General features: G+C 47.4%; 1 protein-coding gene across 4 annotated transcripts in view; it reads right to left on the reverse strand.

The window, feature by feature from the left end:
* DPYSL2 (dihydropyrimidinase like 2) overlaps positions 1–16,930 on the reverse strand; it is a 56,228-nt gene that overhangs the window by 20,960 nt on the left and 18,338 nt on the right. For all 4 annotated transcript variants that reach the window (XM_074559007.1, XM_014272325.3, XM_026797669.2 and 1 more), the window contains one exon: positions 83–247. In XM_074559007.1, the coding sequence (XP_074415108.1) occupies positions 83–247 (165 nt within the window). The remainder of the gene's footprint in view (positions 1–82; positions 248–16,930) is intronic.

Consider the following 16,930-nt stretch of genomic DNA (forward strand, 5'->3'; position numbering starts at 1 on the left):
AAAGTAAAACACTGCACGAGAGACAGCCCTAAATAATAGGGGATCCTGAAAAACAAGGAGGGGCAAGGCTTCCCTGGCTTACCATGATCTTTAACTAGAGCTTCCATCTCCTCCTGGACACCTTTATGCCACTCAGTGATGTCCACGTGCAGGGAGTAGTCACAGCAGGATTTGCTGTCCGCCCACTCTCGCCACTGGTCGAACGCCGTCAGCAAACTGGTCCCAGGCTCGGGCACCACGTGGTCAACTGGGAATGACAACCAAAGCACTGGTAAATTGCTGGTGCAGTGTGGGAACTCAGCACATCGCTCCGGATGTCCAGAGTTACCGAGACAACCCCTGGGGGCTCGGAAATCCTGGAATGTTGCCAGGAGTGCTTGGTGGTTGGATTTTGACCCTGCACGGGATGTGCCACCTGCTTGAGGACAAGAGAATCACTTGGGGATAAATGGTGTAAGAATGAAGTATTCACAGGGTGAAAATACAGATTTTAGGATTTTGGTACAGGGGGGCTATGGAGATAAGATGGAGGGATCAGGGCATGTCTTGTCCTTCTTTCTTCTTCTTGTCATCCATTTTCTGTGGTGATGTTGGCATTTTGGGATTGGTCCATGGTGAACGTGCACTTGCTGATATGGGTGAAAGGTATTGGGAAATAAAGGTAAATATGATGTATGTAGTTTTTAGTATAAAAATAGACGACCGCCCAGTGGGAGGTCAGAGTGCCCTTGGCTGCCTTGCTGGTCAGACCTCTGTCAGGCTGGAAGAAAATTTTGTGGATAAGAAATAATAAACTTATTATTCGAAGACTGAAAATCTGAAGAGTCCAGACTCGTCCTTTGGAGCACGGGCTGTCCCAAGGCCATCCTATGCGTGACCGGGCAGAGACAAAAGGCTGGACCGGTCAGTGCAGAAGCTTTCCTGGGTGCCCAGGACAGCAAGCACAGCTGTGCAGAGGCTGCTGCAAAATCAAGGCATCCTCTTTCCCCTTTAAGTATTTCTAAGTTTGCAATTTCTCAGTGGTTTCTAGAGAATGCAGCGCAGAAGTCGATTATGGAGCAGCAGCTGAAGGAAAATGAGTTGTTAATACAACCTGTTTACTACAGCTGTTGGTGTTACACATCCCAACCAGGAGCACCTTCCAGAGGACTGGAGGAAGCAGGACCAACAATTTGTGGTTGGAGAGATCTCTCTGACATTGAGAAGGTCCTGCTGCCTCTGGCACCTGCTTAGTTTGATCCTCACACCAAATCCAGCAGCAACTGGATTCACAGGCAGCTGCAGCTGCAGGACAGCCTCAGTGGGTGATACAAGGGACCTGGATCTGAAGGCTCAGTGCTCCTGGTTTTTATTGGAGCACATGGAGTCTCTGAGTTCTTCAAAAGACACAGTGAAATAAAAAAAAAGCAAGTCAGCATCTCCAATACTGAACTGAGAGAACAGGAAAAGCCTGTGTGATTTTGGGGTCACAAACTGCGAAGCATTGCTGGGAAGGAGGAGAGGGTCCAGCTTGAATCTACATTAAAACACACAGAAAAATAAAAAGTTGCTTCAATTATCAGCAGAGAAATCCCAGCAGCTCTTTTTTGTTAACTTTATGGTGATGATCAGGGCTGCTCTAAGTCACAGCTGGGATGAGAGACAGAGCCCCTGGGATCCACTCACCCCCAGGGCAGAACAAAGCTTTGCTTTGCCCCCACACAGACACAACAGCCAAGATTTACTGGTTTTGCACTGCCTAAGGAACCAGATTCACACTGGGAAAGGCAGCCCAGCTCTCCTGAGCAGCCACGAGCCTCAGTCACCCAAGTCAGCAGAGACCTCTCAGCTGCCTGAGCTGTGCACACACTGCACAAAGCCAAGAATTCACCCAACACAACATCCCTGCAGCAAAACGCAGCCCACCCTCTCCCCTTTGCAAAGGGAGACAGCTTAGAACATTTCTGCTTTCCAAGAGGCTTTTTCCCTGGAAGCAATCACACCAAGGCAAGGACATGATATGCACATCCTTACTGCCTTGGCAGCTGCAGCTTTCATCAGCCCAGGGCTGCAGGAGTGGCTGGGGGGTCTCTGTTCCCCCAGTACCCATCACAGAAATCCGTGCTATGAGTGAAAGCTTGGAAATTTGCCTCTTGTCTGGCACCACACCAAAGATGTGCTTTTCACCACCACTGCAAAAAGCAGCCCAAATATAAGCAGACAACAAACAGACCTGTTTTTTAAAAAATCATCCAATTTCTGTTCCATGATGTGACCACCCCAGTGGTCAAAAACCTTCCACTGACTTCCAGCCTGAATTGTTTCTTGGCCAGTCCAGAGCCCTTGCTGCTCTGTCAAAGTTAATCTTTAGCTTAAGTAGAATGAACAACAAGGAGAAAAATAACATTCCTTTTGCTTTTCCAATGGGATGTGGAGAAAGCCCAGGTTTACACAAATGTCTAATTAAAAAAAAAGTCCATTTAATCTCTAACACATCACAGGAATAAATCCATCTCCACTTGAGACTAAAGGTGCCCTCAGAGTTCTATCAGCCCCAAGATGATGGATGGGCTGTGGGCATTGGGAAATCATGCCTGAAGGCACCAAGGGGTTAACACAGAGTCCCCAAAGCCCAGCACTGAGCCCCTGGGAATGCTCTGGAGCTCCCAGGAATGACTGTGTTGTCTGGGATCAGAGCTTTATCACCACCTCATTTCATGCACTGCCCAAGGATGACAAATGGGGTTTTTTGGAGGGAGTGGAACCAGGGGTAAGGGAGCTCTGTCAGCTCTCTGACAAAGCCAAACCACAGTTGGCTGCAATGAGAGTCAGGCATGGAAGTGCTGGTGCAAGTGTGCAGGGAAGTCAGCTCCAGGGGTTGGGAACATCTCCTGTGGCAGCACCCCACAGCTCCCTGACAGCCAAATCACTCCCCTGGCCCTTCAAAACACAGCACACTTTGTCTCTACAGCAGCTCTGCCAGGCAAACATCAGTGGACAACCACTTCCCCACATCCACATGGAAGAACTCAGCAGGAAAGCGGCCTGAGAGGGCAAGGTCAGGGACAGCCTTTGCACCCTGGGACTGAACTGGTCTGAAGAGGCTCAGGGGGAGGTCCCAGCAGAGCACACCAAGAGACAGCCAAGGTGACAGGGACATCCCTGCAGAGGGGCCCAAGAGCTGGGGCCCTATGTCCTGCACCTGACCCTGGGGCAGGATGGAAGCTATGCTGCCACAGAGCAGTGGATGCTGCACAAAAGGCATGGAGAAAGTGGATGTAATACCACATCCTGGTCTGGAGGCAATTCAGACACAAATGGCAGTCTCCTTGACTTTTCCATCCTCTGTGCAATGAAAGGGGCCAAACACTGTCCAACATGATACAAAAGAAATAACCAGAAAGTTATTGTAATTCTACAAAGTTCTAAAAGTTCTTGTAATTCTACAAAGAATAAAACAAAATGCGGATCATCACTGGTGGGATGTGGTCTTTGGGTGGTCACCAACTGCAAATCAAATCTTTAATAAGTTGTGTCATCCCATTGTAGTTTTGTTAACATTAGTTGGGATAAGCTTAGGATTATCTATTATATTGCTAATTTTGAACTGAGAATTTTGAAATGGAGAAAGTGGATGTAACACCATATCCTGGTCTGGAGGCAATGCAGACACAAATGCAGTCTCCTTGATTTTTCCATCCTCTGTGCACTGAAAGGGGCCAAACACATTTCAAGATCATGGCCTACATCCCCCCATGCAAGGGTGGGCTTTGGGGGAGACCAAATAAGTAAAAATGAGCCCAGATCCAGGAAAGGAGAGTAGTCAAGGTTGACTCTTTTCCTGCTCTTGAAAGGACTGAGCTCTGAAACTGCTTCTGCCTGTTGAGATGGCCAGATGGAAATGCAGCTTAGAGAAGTTTCTTCTAGCCCTCAGGCACAACTCAAGAGCTCAGAGTAAAACAAAAAGCTTTTTCTTTCAGGTCCCTGTGCTCCAGAGCAGCACAAGAAACTGATGGAGTCTCCATCCCACCACGTTCCCACAGCCCCAGGCTTCCAGGCTGACCCCTGGGGATGATCTGTCCCAGGACCATGGACACGAGGGCTGACCCACCCCAGCTCACAGCAAATCTCCCTCCTGGAGAATTCCCAGGAGGCTTCCCATGGGAAAGGCAGTGCTGTCCTGACCCCACAATGCTCCTTCTCCCTGGGATCCCATCCCACCGCCTCATCTTTCCTTCCATGGCCTCGGGAACCAGCAATGTCCAATCCCTGGGTGACCCCACGCCTGCAGGGCACACTTCAAACAAGCTGCAGTGACAGAGGCTGCTGTCACCCCTTTATTCCCTCCACCACCACAGCCTTGATCTGCTGTGCTTCCCAGCCCAGATGTTTTCTTCCTGTTGTTGGTTTTTTTGCAGTGCAAATGAATTCAGCTGCTTGAGGTCTGAGAAGGAAGTTGCCAGCTCATTTTTAAACTAAAAGCTTGTTCCAAAAACAGAAAAAAAAAACTGAGAAGAAAAAAAAAAAACAAAAAGAAAAGGAAAAGATAATGTAAGAATCCTTTAATCAGTGCTGAAATCTTCAAAGAAGAAATTAAATAGCTTTGTGGGCCTTGTAGTGGCTCCCTGAATCTGAGTGAAATTCAGGTCTAATCCAAATGTTTCTCTTTATTTAACACATTCTCAGCAAGGCACAGGGCAAAGCCAAGCTCAGGGTTACACTGGTTTCTCAGCTAAGAGCAGAAAACATTCTGTAGATTATCTTTTAACCTTTTGAGCTGCAAAACCCAAAATGCAGCAGCCCAGGGCGGAGGGCAAACAAGGCCGTTACACCAGCAAAGGAACTTCTTTTAAAAAAAAATCAGAAAAACTATTTTATACATTAAAAATATTCTAATTTTTTTCTTATTAAACACTGACAGGATTTGAAAACACCTGGACAGTCTTTCTCCCAGACAACCCAAGTTCTAAGCTCCCTCTGAGGGCAGTGGGATTTGAGCACCTCTGGACACACAAGCTCCAGCCCTAATCATCCAGACTCTTAATTACCCTTCCCATTCCTGGTTTGGCTCTCCTGTCATTACACACAGGATTAAAAGGTGCCCCTGCTCCTGCTGCCCAGTTTTCCAGCTCCCACCCACCACCAGCAAGGGCTGCTTCCCTGCCTGCCTGCTCAGCTCGGGGGGCTTCGCTCCTCCTCCTCCTCCTCCTCCTCCTCCTCGGACAGATTAATGGGCTCAGGATTAAAGGCAGACAATGAGCTGAAGTGAGACAACAACACTGGGTGATCCATGTGGCTCCTCTGCACCAAAGCTGGCACCCAGCCATGCTGGAATATTCTGTATCGCATGGGCCAAACTGGCTAGATGCTGGTGGGGAGATAATTGGGTGCGAAATGAAAGGGGAAGGCAAAAACTTAGGGGAATGGATTAAATGCTCCAAGGATGGGGAAAATAAAGCAGCGTTGTTTTAACATAAGCATGGAAAAATCATGGAAAAAAAGAAGTGCTATCAGCGCTTTATATAAGAGTGCTAGCATCACCCATTATTAACACATTCTTATCATGCATTAACATAAAACCTGTACTAAAATGAGATCCCAGCACAATCCCATCCACACAAGTAATTTCAAAGTTCAGATCGCTCCTACTGCTTTTTTGCACAATTCACAGAAACATGGAATACCCTGAGCTGGAAGGGACCTGCACAGATCAAGTCCAACAACTGATTCCAGAAAGGGCAGCCTGAAAGCTGAACCACAGTTCAGGCTGGCCTGAAACTCCTCCTTGTCTTCATCCAGCTGCTCCCAGACTTTAAAACCACTTCCACAGCCCACTGAAAATGGTGCCAATTTCAGCTTTAAATGGTGGCTTTAGGAAATGCTGCATCACATCTTGGCTCCCTTTTGGGGCTTTCTGGGGCTTTCTGCTCCTGAAGAGCTTTCCTGGAGCAGAGTGGGACCTGCACCCTGAGCAAGAAGCGAGATGGGCAAGAGGGATCCAGCACAGAAAGCTGGGGAATTACCCAACAGCCTGCAGGATACTCTGAGACTAGAGCCAGAAAAATTCCACATGATCTCTTTCTGGCACTTGGAATCTCTCTCAAATTAAAAAAAAAAAAAAAAAAAAAAAAAAAGCAGATGAAGAGCAATGCCTTTATATTTTTGACCCCTTGCTAAACTCCAGAGAAATTATTGCTTCAGAGGGAGAGCTGGATCAAGCTCTTTGCCTTGCCTTGAAAACAGAACTCTGCTTTTGGGATGGATGTGCTCATGGGTGGGGATTAATGGATTTTATAGCTTCCTGGCATTGTGGCATGTGCATTTTTTTTTTCTTTTTTGCATCCTGCCTCAGTTGAGCAAGCCTTGGCTTGCAAACAACTCGTTCCTGGAGCTTCTATTAATAGCCCATGCTTCCAGCTTTCCACTGGAAAGGATTTTTTTCAGCTGGTTTAATTAAGTGTCATCCAAAGCATGCATGAAAATTTTCTGGGGCTTCAGCTCATGAATGCCACTACCAGGAAGGAGAAAAACTGTTTGAAATGGACAATATAAACATGAATTAGGGTCACATGTTACCAAAATTGTGTATGTAATAAAAACCATGTATTCAGGGTGGTTCCAGTTGCTATTACAGACTGCAGTTTTACACATTATTTCTTGCTCCTACCAGCATTAAATGTGCCTATTGTTTAACAGGAGTTTATAAGGTGAAAATCCTCAACATTTAAGCTTAACTGTTAACAGGCAGATATCCCCTACCCAAAACTTTAAATAGCAACTTGATCACTATAAACACATCTGCCTTTTTAATACTACTTAATCCCCACAGCAACTGTGTGTGGTGAAATCTGGTGAATTTACTGAGTTGTACATTCTGTCACAAGCCATTTTACTGAGAGGCTGTAATTAAATTCAGCCCTGGTAATTGCACAGGTCCCTACTTAGAAGTCTGGAGTTGTCAGGCTGTGGCTGCAGGAATATTTTCCTGGCACTGATGGGAAGTAGGAGTAATTCTGTGAAAGCAAGAGGAATAAAATCAATCTCTGTGAACTGAAAGTCAGGCCCTTGACTGACCCATAGATTATATCATCATCATCACAGACCTTATTTCATCCAGAGGCTTCAAATTCTCAGCTGGTAAAATACCACAATTCCTTCTACCTTTTATGTGTCAAGGAATTGAGCTACCAAAAACTGCCCCATCCAGTAACAAAGCCATTTTCAGCAGCAAAAATTCTGATTTAAGTATTAAACCCCAATTTCCAGCTAAGCAGCCCTGCACCCATCCAGAGACCACAACCCTTCTCTGAGCTCAAAAATCCCAAATAAAGCAATCCAGAAGAGCCTCACGCCTCCTTTTTTTCTGATTCAATCCCAATTCTTCCTCTAAACCACACTCTGGGTCATGGGTTTGATCTGGGAAAAGGAAGGACAGCGACAAAATCACATCAAAGGAAACTGCTCTATGGACCTGATGCACCTCAGCTAAAGAGAAATCAAATGAAGGATTTTCTACACATCCTGGTTCCAGCAACCAGATTTTCAGCTGTGTATTTGTGGGGATTTATTCCCACAATATTTTATTCTTGTTCCCTTCCCCCTGCCCCCCTTCCCCAAGAAAAGATACTGCAATAAGGAGATTACTCTGAAGAGCTACAGCCCTGCACAGAACAGCATTTATGGTACTAATACAACTACCCAAGGGCTGGTCTCCTGTACATGCCTGCCAAATTCATAGTAAAGGCAGCCTAAATTACATCACATGTTGTTTTCTGTCAGTTCAGATCCAGTTTATAAGACCTAATGTGGAGAAATCAGAAGCTGGACCAGGCTCAGAAGAATCAGACACATCCGTGCTCCACTGATTGCATTTTCAGACTGCAACATTCCCTTATTCCCTCACTGATGTCACACAGATATTTCACTTGCCCTTTTGGCTGATTACATCCAAAATACAATTGACAATCTGAGGCCAGCTGGACACAAACATAAAGAATTCACACAATTATTAATAACCCCCCAGCAGCTGGCATGGCAACATATGAAGGTCAGATCAAAAAAAGGCTCCATCTCTTCCCAGTACAGGTTTATTGTGCATTTATTGTATCTCAGGAGGTCACCATGGCAGAGAAGGAGGGGAACAAAGTTCAAAAGGGACATGGAAGTGGTTCCAAGATTTATCACTTCTTTCAGGCATTACTCCACACTTGAAGGCCATGAAAAGAGCACACAGGGCTTCCAAGGCTTCCATATTAATTGGTCTGTAAACCTTGAGGGACTGAGATGGAAAAAAACCTCAGTTTGTAGCCATGACTTTCAAGTCAAGACAAAACACAAGAATTAATAACACATCCAAGGGGCAAGAGCTGATCAGACACAGGAGGACAAAAGATCACGTGCCATGAGACAACCCTGTCCCTCTCAGGTCACTGGAGATGTGTCCTGCCCCTTGGGCTTTTTCCACTCGCTGGGAAGCTGGAACAGTTCTGGACTGGCATTATTCTCACTGAGTTTTGGATTCTCACCTTCATTTCATGGCCTGGGGCTGTTTCAGGGGTGTTGGAGATGAAGACGAACATGTTTTTACAATGGAAATTTGTAGTGGTTCTGAGAGGGCTTTGTGTGTTTGGCATTAGAAAAGTTGGTTTTTTACCCCCAAAAAATAAACTAAATGTGAAGAGCTCTGATTCTACACAAGCACTTTTTATTAATACAGCTTGTATTAATACAGGGGAAAAGAAAAACCCTGTATTTGTCAAATAAACATCTCCCCTGCCTGGATGAGAACCAGACACTTCCTCTCCTCGTGACTGTAACAAGGTGACATCATGTTCCAAGGAGGAAGCTGTCACCCACCACTGCCAAACCACAGCCACTTCTGCTCCAACACCCGCAGTCCCCATCCTGCTCCCACTCAAACTGCTCTCACACAACTGCAGGCAGGGCAGAGCACTGAATGAGACCTGAATGTTTATGGAGAAATCCTGGTGGGAGGTGCAGCAGAACCCGGTTTCCACCAATGGACAAGGATCAAGCAGCACACCCGTCCCTCACACAGCCATTTCCTGACCACACCAGCCCATCTGCAGGTGTTCTCTCCACTCTGTGGCACTGATATTGGCTGAAAATTAGCTCTGGTGCTTGCTGAAATCATTAACCTGTGGGAGGTCCTAGCGAGACAATCCCCACTTTAAACAGAGACTCCTGTGGCACGTTCCCCAAGCCCTGAACCTCCTCCTCCAGCTCTGAGCCAGCCCAGCCCGGCCTCACAAGCTGTCTGCTGTCTTCCTAGACTTGTGAAGAGCCCAAGGTTTGGGGCACAAAGCATCACTCCTGAGCTGCCCACCCAAAGAGAGACACCCATCCTGTGGCAAACTGGTTTGGGAAACTCCTACACACAAGATGTAACTTCTGTTTTATCCATGCACCAAGTCTTTAGGGGCAACTGTTGCTTTCTACACCTTGGCTTAATTTTCTGTCTCAAATGTGGTATTAGAAGGAAATTATTTGCTAAAAGGGTGGGAGGTCTTGGCACAGGTTGTCCAGAAAAGCTGTGGCTGCCGCATTCCTGTCCAAGGCCAGGCTGGACAGAGGTTGGAGCAACCCAGGATAGTGGGAGGTGTTTCTGCCCATGGCAGGGGGTGGGACTGGATGGGCTTTAAAGTCCCTTCCAACCCAAAACATTCTGGGATTCCATGAACAGCTGGAATTGCCCCTGGATCTGGTTGGGATGGCTCAGTGCAAGGTGCTCCATTCAGCTGCCACCTTCCCCTGTATGACAGTGTTTGCATTGCAGCAGGACTGACTGGTTCAGAGCCCTCAGCTGTTCCATGGCCCAATCCTGCTTCTAAGAACACATTGCACACCTACATTTTACTCAGCTGCGCTACAAAATCTTTCCAAAACTTTTTCCATTCACAGTGTATTGGAACAGAATCCCAATATTACCAGTTAGATTGTGCCTGGGCCAGTCTGACCCTTGCTGCTGGGCCAAAGGCGGCAGCTGTGGTGTATCACCCCAGAGACACCTTTGGCTTGCTGGTGGTTGAAGCTGGGCACTGAACAAGTCCAGGCTTGTTAGGAACTCCGTTTACCTCAGGAGGAAAGCTTCAGGCGATGGTGAAGAGAAAAAGGCGATGGATTCTGCTGGAGGGTTATATCCAGAGGTTTATTCCATGGTCACAGAAGTCTGAATATTCGGAACAGCTCCAACAGAATCCCGACCGCATGGCCTGATTCACCTTTTAAGCTCCCGGGGCAGGGGGAGGGGAGGGGACAGGTGAGCCACCAACCAGGTGGGAGGGGCAGGGTCTCAGGAGAGGATGGCACCTAGACAGGCCAATGGCCTCTGGGCCTGAGGGGCATCCTTTGAACTTGACCAACCACACGACGCCTTGCTGGAATGTTGAGCCTGATTGACAGGACTCACTCAGCAAGGGGGCGAGGGGGAAGAGGAAGACGGGTATTGGCACACCTGGGGAAGGGACCCGAAAGTTTAAAACACACTGCAACAACAGTGGAAAGTGTCTCTGCCCATCAGGCTGAAAAGTCCTTTGTAGCCCATCAGTAGCTGAACTCTTCTCTTGGGACACTGATACTAATCCTCAGAAATCTTATCTGAAGTAAAGAAAAGCCTGCTGGAAAGTATCATTAACTGACAGCCACTGGAATGAGATTTTTTTGAAGCAGTATTGGAATATTTAAACAGAGAATCCTGTGACACTGTCCCTGGCTGCTGAACTGGCCCTGTCTGGCTTTTCAAGGAGTCTGCAATCTCGCCAGGCCCATGAAGAGCCCAAATTTGGGGGCACAAACCACTCAGGGTGCTGCAGTTTAGGAACTTCCCCTTCCCTGCACCAACTCAGTGCTGTGCAATAATTTGGGAAAGTTCTCCAGGAACTCCTTCCCCAGTTCCTGCTGCTTGGAGGCTGTGCAAAGGAATTTCATTCATATGTAAAACACCACCACCAATCCCCCAGACCCAAAAATATCCACGCTGTACATATGTAGCTGCTTCTAGGGACAAAAGCAATGTGGTGGAAACAAACTTGGACAAATGGGAAGGGAAGCTTCCAAAAGCTGAGCCCTTTTTGGTGGGCTCTGAAAACCAACCAAAGCATCTCCCAGCTCACACTTGCATGTGAAAGCTACAAGTTCCTTCTTTTACCTACATAGGAAGCCAAAAGCACTCTCCTCTGGATCTGCAGATATCAAGTGGGAGGGACAGGGATTATCTCCTCACTTCCAGTACTGCCCACACCAGCTTCTCAGGTAGCTCTTCACAAAAATAATCACTTCTTACTTATGATATGAGGCTCTAGGTGAGCTTAATGAATTTGAATTAAAACCACAACCCCTCAGCAACAAAGCCACCTGCCATTACAGACAGCCAGCAACCAGCATGAAGAAATGGAATGATATTCCCATTATCACAGAGGAGGTCCCAACACCAACTGCAGGGTATCAAGGGAAGAAAAGAGTTCTCCCAGAAGCCACAACTTGTAAATGTCCATCTCTGCATTCCTTGCAAATGCACAGGGCTTCCATGGGAGTGAGGGCTGTGAAAAGATGCAGGCACAGCCCCAAGCTGCTAACAACTGGCAGTTCCTGAGGGTGATTAAAGTGTGCCAGACAGGAGGAGCTCATTTGTATTCCTCAAACAATTCTCCCTCTCACCAGAAAGATTAAAAAAAAAATAAATCCAGTTTCTAAGAAACAGATGGGATCTACGAACTCTAAAGGCACTGGAGCTGAAGGAAAGAGGGGGGAAAAAGGCTCTGCTGATCAAAGACATCAAATCCCACTCCACAGGCAGCATTCCAAATCCATCCCAAGTGGGGAATCCTGCAGTTGGTTACAGCCTTTGCTTCTTTCAGGCTCCACTTGCTTCCCTCCCGTGGCACACAGAGCTCATTTCCAATGTGGAGAAAGGAAGGATCCTGCCTGACCAGAGCATTTTCTGCTTAGCCAAGCTCACAGGAAGGCAAAAGTAGCCAAAGTGTTGAACACTTGGTGGGGAGGCAAAAATTCCCCACCCACAAAAACAGGCCAAGAAAAGAGCTGGTGGGACCACTTCCTGCTGCTGCCTTGAAGGCCTTGCCAAGACTTGAAGGTGATTAGGACTCTCGAAGGTGATTAGGACACTTTAGCTAGCAAGGTTTAACACACATGCTCTGAAAACCTAGCACAAGCAGCTAACGATGTTAAAAGAAGCGAGGTGGATAATTACACTTTATTTTTTCAGATTTTTTTTCCATCCACACCAGACCTGGAGGAGCCAACTTTCACACCAGCCCCCATGAGAACATCACGTACATTTCCCATGGATGTAAGCAGCTGGGTGAGACACAGGCCACCAGAGAGACCCACCAGCTCTTTACCCCTGTGTCATCTCTAGGGCCTGCATCTTGGGGATGAGACCACTGGACAAAGAAAGCAAGAATTTGGGGTTTTTTGGGACTTTTCACAAGGGCATGTAGTCATAGGAGAAAGCAGGTGGCCTTAAGCAGAAGGGGGGCAGGTTTAAATGACGTATTAAGAAGAAATTCTTTATTTGAAGGGTGGTGAGGCCCTGGCTCAGGTTCCCCATCCCTGGAAGTGTTTAAGGACACACTGGACAGGGCTTGGAACCATCTGGGTGGTGGAAGGTACCCTGCCCGTGGCAAGGGGTGGGACAAGATGATCTTTAAGGTCCCTTCAAACCCAAACTATTTAGTGATTCTGTAAAAAAAGCACTTCAAAGCAGCTCTTCAAGCAAAAGAACTCTTCCCCATGCAGGGGGAAAGCAGCATCATTGATCCCCACCATTAAATGGAATAAGAGGCATGAAGTGCTATTGCATCAACAGACAACACAGGTTAATTTCTCCTGAGATGAATCCCTCTTTTTGGATGCATGAAAAGAATCTAAGTCACATCTGCACTGTCAGAACTGCTGCCACTCCAGCCCTTGTGTGTTCCAAACTAAACCAAGCTCCAGCATGTGTGGAATTGATTCCATCCCCTCCTTCCTGCACAGGGAGAGGCTGGAGCAGAATGGGACAAAACAAACAGAGAAAGGGACTTCTCACCTGCTCTTTGAAAAAATCAGTGCTACCAAGAGGCAGAAGGATGGAGAGGAGAAAGGGGCAGGATGCTCAGCAGCTCTGGGGAAGGAAAAGATGGAAAACATGGAAAAATCTCCTGACTGACTCAAAAACAAGCCAGGCTAGACTGCACAGAGGTTTCACAGGACTCCAGCCCAACATCAGGGCAAATGATTTCACCCTTCAGCACTGAGGGGGAATGACGGCCCAGCTAAGTGTGTGACAGCAGAGTTAAACACCTCACCACACCACAGGTCTCCTGCACCATCCCAGACACAGCCAAAGGGCCCCTGAGTCCCTGTGTGCTCCCACAGGAGCTTGTTCCTCACAGCACAGAGAGGTGGCAAACCTAGCTATGGCCCAAAGGGTCACAAAACGCCCCCTCAGCACACACAGAAACACATCACACATCTGAGGCCTGCACAGCTGCTTCCTCCTGTGCTCTCTGGCAAGGGACATCAAGGACTTGGCACATCTCCATAAGCCCCCACTGGAATCCCCCCCAGGACAATGGGGATCCCATCCAGCACTGCTGGGATGCTGGGAGCAGAGCAAGCCCTGGACAGAGGCTGCACAATCCCTGCAGGCAGAGCCTAATGGACTTAGAGGGGTTTAAAAGCTCGGCAAGAGAAGCTCACACCAGGGAACTGCCCAGCTCTGCTTACAGCCCCACTTTCTCATTAAGGATTTTAAGCCTGCCCTGAATGAAAGGTACAAACACAGCAGCAGGAAGCTGGGAGCCGGTGAAGCAAAGAGATTTAGGGTGAATCAGGGCCAAGGCTGGTTATGGGGGTGTAAAAAGGACCAAGGGGAGCTGGAGAGAGGAGGGACAGGGCAGGAGGGACTGCACCTCTGCGTGGGGATGTCATTATTCCAGTCACAGAGAGCAAGGATTCCCACTCATAGAAATCCCCAATAATGTGTAGGCATTTTCACTACATTTCTAGAGAACTAAACATTTTTTTGGGGCAGAAGAAGCGCTGCCAGAAAGAGAAATGAGTTCCAGGGCCAGAGCAGCCCATCTGCAGGGCTGGTCCCAGGGCACAGTTCCTCTTTCATCTCTAGGTGCAAAGAGAAACAAAACTGGGGCTGGTGCCTGTGGAACAATGCAGTGCTGTGTGCACACAGCCAGGGACCTGGGGAGACACTGCAGCTCTGTGGTCGCTGCTCTTGGATGCAAAACACTTGGTTTTATAATTCCAGCTCAGCCACGAGTCCCTGCCTGACCACTGCTGTCACCCCCTTCTGTCTCTGCTTCCCTCCTCTTCCTCTCACCATTTAGACTCTAGACCAGCACAGGACTAACCCTAATAACACCAAATAAATGCACCCAGTCAGGCAGAATAGAATTTAATCTCCACTGCAGGGTTTAAATACCATCCCACACCCTCATCCTGTCTAAACCCCACTTTAAGCTGAGACTGTCACAGAGTCTGATCTCTTTTGGGGCATTCTCTGGCACACTTAGATCAAAACCCAAAAGGTGAGGAATCATTCCTGACTAGAAACATCTCCTTCCAGCAAGGTGGTGATCTTCAGAATGACCTGGGAGACCTGGTGTCACCTCACGTTGAGTTGGGTTGTGGCTGGGCAGCCCAAACCCCTGTCATGCTGCCCACAGGAGCTCTTTAATTCAGGGTCAGGAATTAGGGAGCCAACAGCAGCCCATGTGAGGCTCCCCTTCATTTCCTGAAGTTCCCAAGATACACAGGCTCCCCTCCCCAGCCTTCCCTCCCCATGTCATTAGGATAACTGCTGCTCCAGTTCAAAAGGCTCTTGGCTTCCAAGCCACCAGGCCAGAAAAAGCTATAATTTCTCTCACTGTAATTTCTCTCTATGATTATAACAGTGGTTGACTGAGTCAAGAGAGGCAATGTCAGCAAGAGATTTCACCCAAGGACAGCAGATACCAGAGAAGAAGCAGAGTCTGGGAGGAGGGGCTCAAATGTGTGTGGGAGCTGGCCTGGATGGATGGAGCTCTCACTGGGACATTAAACAGGCTCAGGGATCAGAGAGCCAGTAAATATACAGAGCTTAACTTTTTCATCCCTTCTGCAGGGCTGGGAACAGACAGAGGCAATCCTGCCCCTGCTCAAATCAGGGGGAGTTTTTCCACTGATTTTGATGGGGATTTCACCCATCACAGTCAATCAGCAACCAAACCATCAGCAGGCTCCAAGAGCCCCTGTTCCTAGCAGGGATTCTTCCTCCTCTAACAGCTCCAGGGACTGGGTTATATCCTGGGGTATTAATCTAGCTCAGGCTGGGAAAACGGACTCAAAAAAGGTGTCTTGTGTAGAGCCAGGCATTGGGCTTTGGTGATCCTTGGAGACCATCCCTTGCAACTCAGGATGGTTTGTGAGTCCATGAAAAATGCCATTTTTAGCTCACCAAAACTTGAGCCTCTTGTAAGGGCAACTTCAGACAGAATCCTTTTCCAAAACTCTGGAAGGACTGTTCTCTTTCCATGGAATACAAGAAAGTTTACAGAAGCAACCAGAACAGGTTGGAGCATACCTAATACTCTCCTCTCCATCAAAATCCTCTGCGGAGCATTCTGGAATTCTCCTTTCAACTTAATGCCCAAACACTGCATTCTGACATTTAAAAGGGCAAGAATCCAAGTTTCTTTCCCAGAGCAATGTTAACCTAAAGCCCAGAGGGAGGGCTTTTCAGCTAACATACCCACACCAGTATTTTTCTAAGGTGGGGACCAAGAAAAGGACTGTGCAAATTGTCGCTGCAGAAAAACAAAGATATCACAATACGTCATTTCAGGCAAAACCAACTCTGTTTGTTCCTCTGCTAGCAAAGTCAGCTGGAGCCTTGCCTTTGGCACTGCAGAGGGGAGAGACAGAAGGATCATAGCTGGAATTCCTGCTCAGATGGCCTCAGGGGAGCCAGCAGAACAAGCAATCAGCCCTAACTCCTGAGTGCAGCAGCCGAGGGAGGGCTCAGCAAAGCAAGGGACTGAGAGACAAAAGGGCAGGTCTGTACCCTCACCCCCAGCCCCTTTTCCCTGATCAGCTCCTGGATTGGAGCTAGATCTGCTTCCCACCAGGAAAAATCTCCCCTGGTGCCACAAAAAACACACAATTGTTCCATCTGACAGCAGGACCCATCAGATTCCCCCTCCCTGATGCTGCAGGGATGAATTTAGAGGGGAACAAGCAAATGAGGACAGGGCTTGGATAAAACAGGTTACATTCCTGTGCATCCCCTGGATGTGTCTGCCATGAGAATTAAAGGGGCAACATTGAATTTGATCTGAGCTGAAAATGAGGTTCACCAAAGCAGATCCTGCAGATGATTCCTGGCACTGCAGATTGATGCCAAAACTCACCAAAGTCAGAATTTCACCCACAATTTTTATAAACCAACCATGAGTGGAAACCTATCCAAGGTTCTTGGTTCAATTTCACTGAAAACTGCATGCAAAATAAATATTTCCCTAAAATGATTGTAAAGTAAACAGCCTTAAAGTGCCCTCCAGCACAAAAATGTGAAATAAATTGAAGCATGAAGCTAAGGAAGCTATTTGTGTGCCCAAAGTGAGGGTTATGTATAGAGCAGAGAAACAGATGGAGTAAAGGTATTTGTAAATAAATCATACCAAGCTTGCTAAAAGCACTAATGAGGAAATTGGGTGGTTTTTTCCACAGATCTCACATCCAAAAAGAGGTGCTTTTTCCTAAAAAAAGACTGAAGAACAGAGACACAGCTGGATGCAAGTCCACGGAAGGAGCAGATTCCCTTTGCAAAATCCCAGCATTTAAAACATTCAATGAGATAAGAGTGTCATTTCCAGGCTACAATTTGTGATATTGTGAATCCAGTTCACCAAATACTGTCCTCTTAATCATAAGA

The sequence above is a fragment of the Zonotrichia albicollis genome, chromosome 26 (assembly GCF_047830755.1).
Source record: "Zonotrichia albicollis isolate bZonAlb1 chromosome 26, bZonAlb1.hap1, whole genome shotgun sequence".
NCBI lineage: Eukaryota > Metazoa > Chordata > Aves > Passeriformes > Passerellidae > Zonotrichia > Zonotrichia albicollis.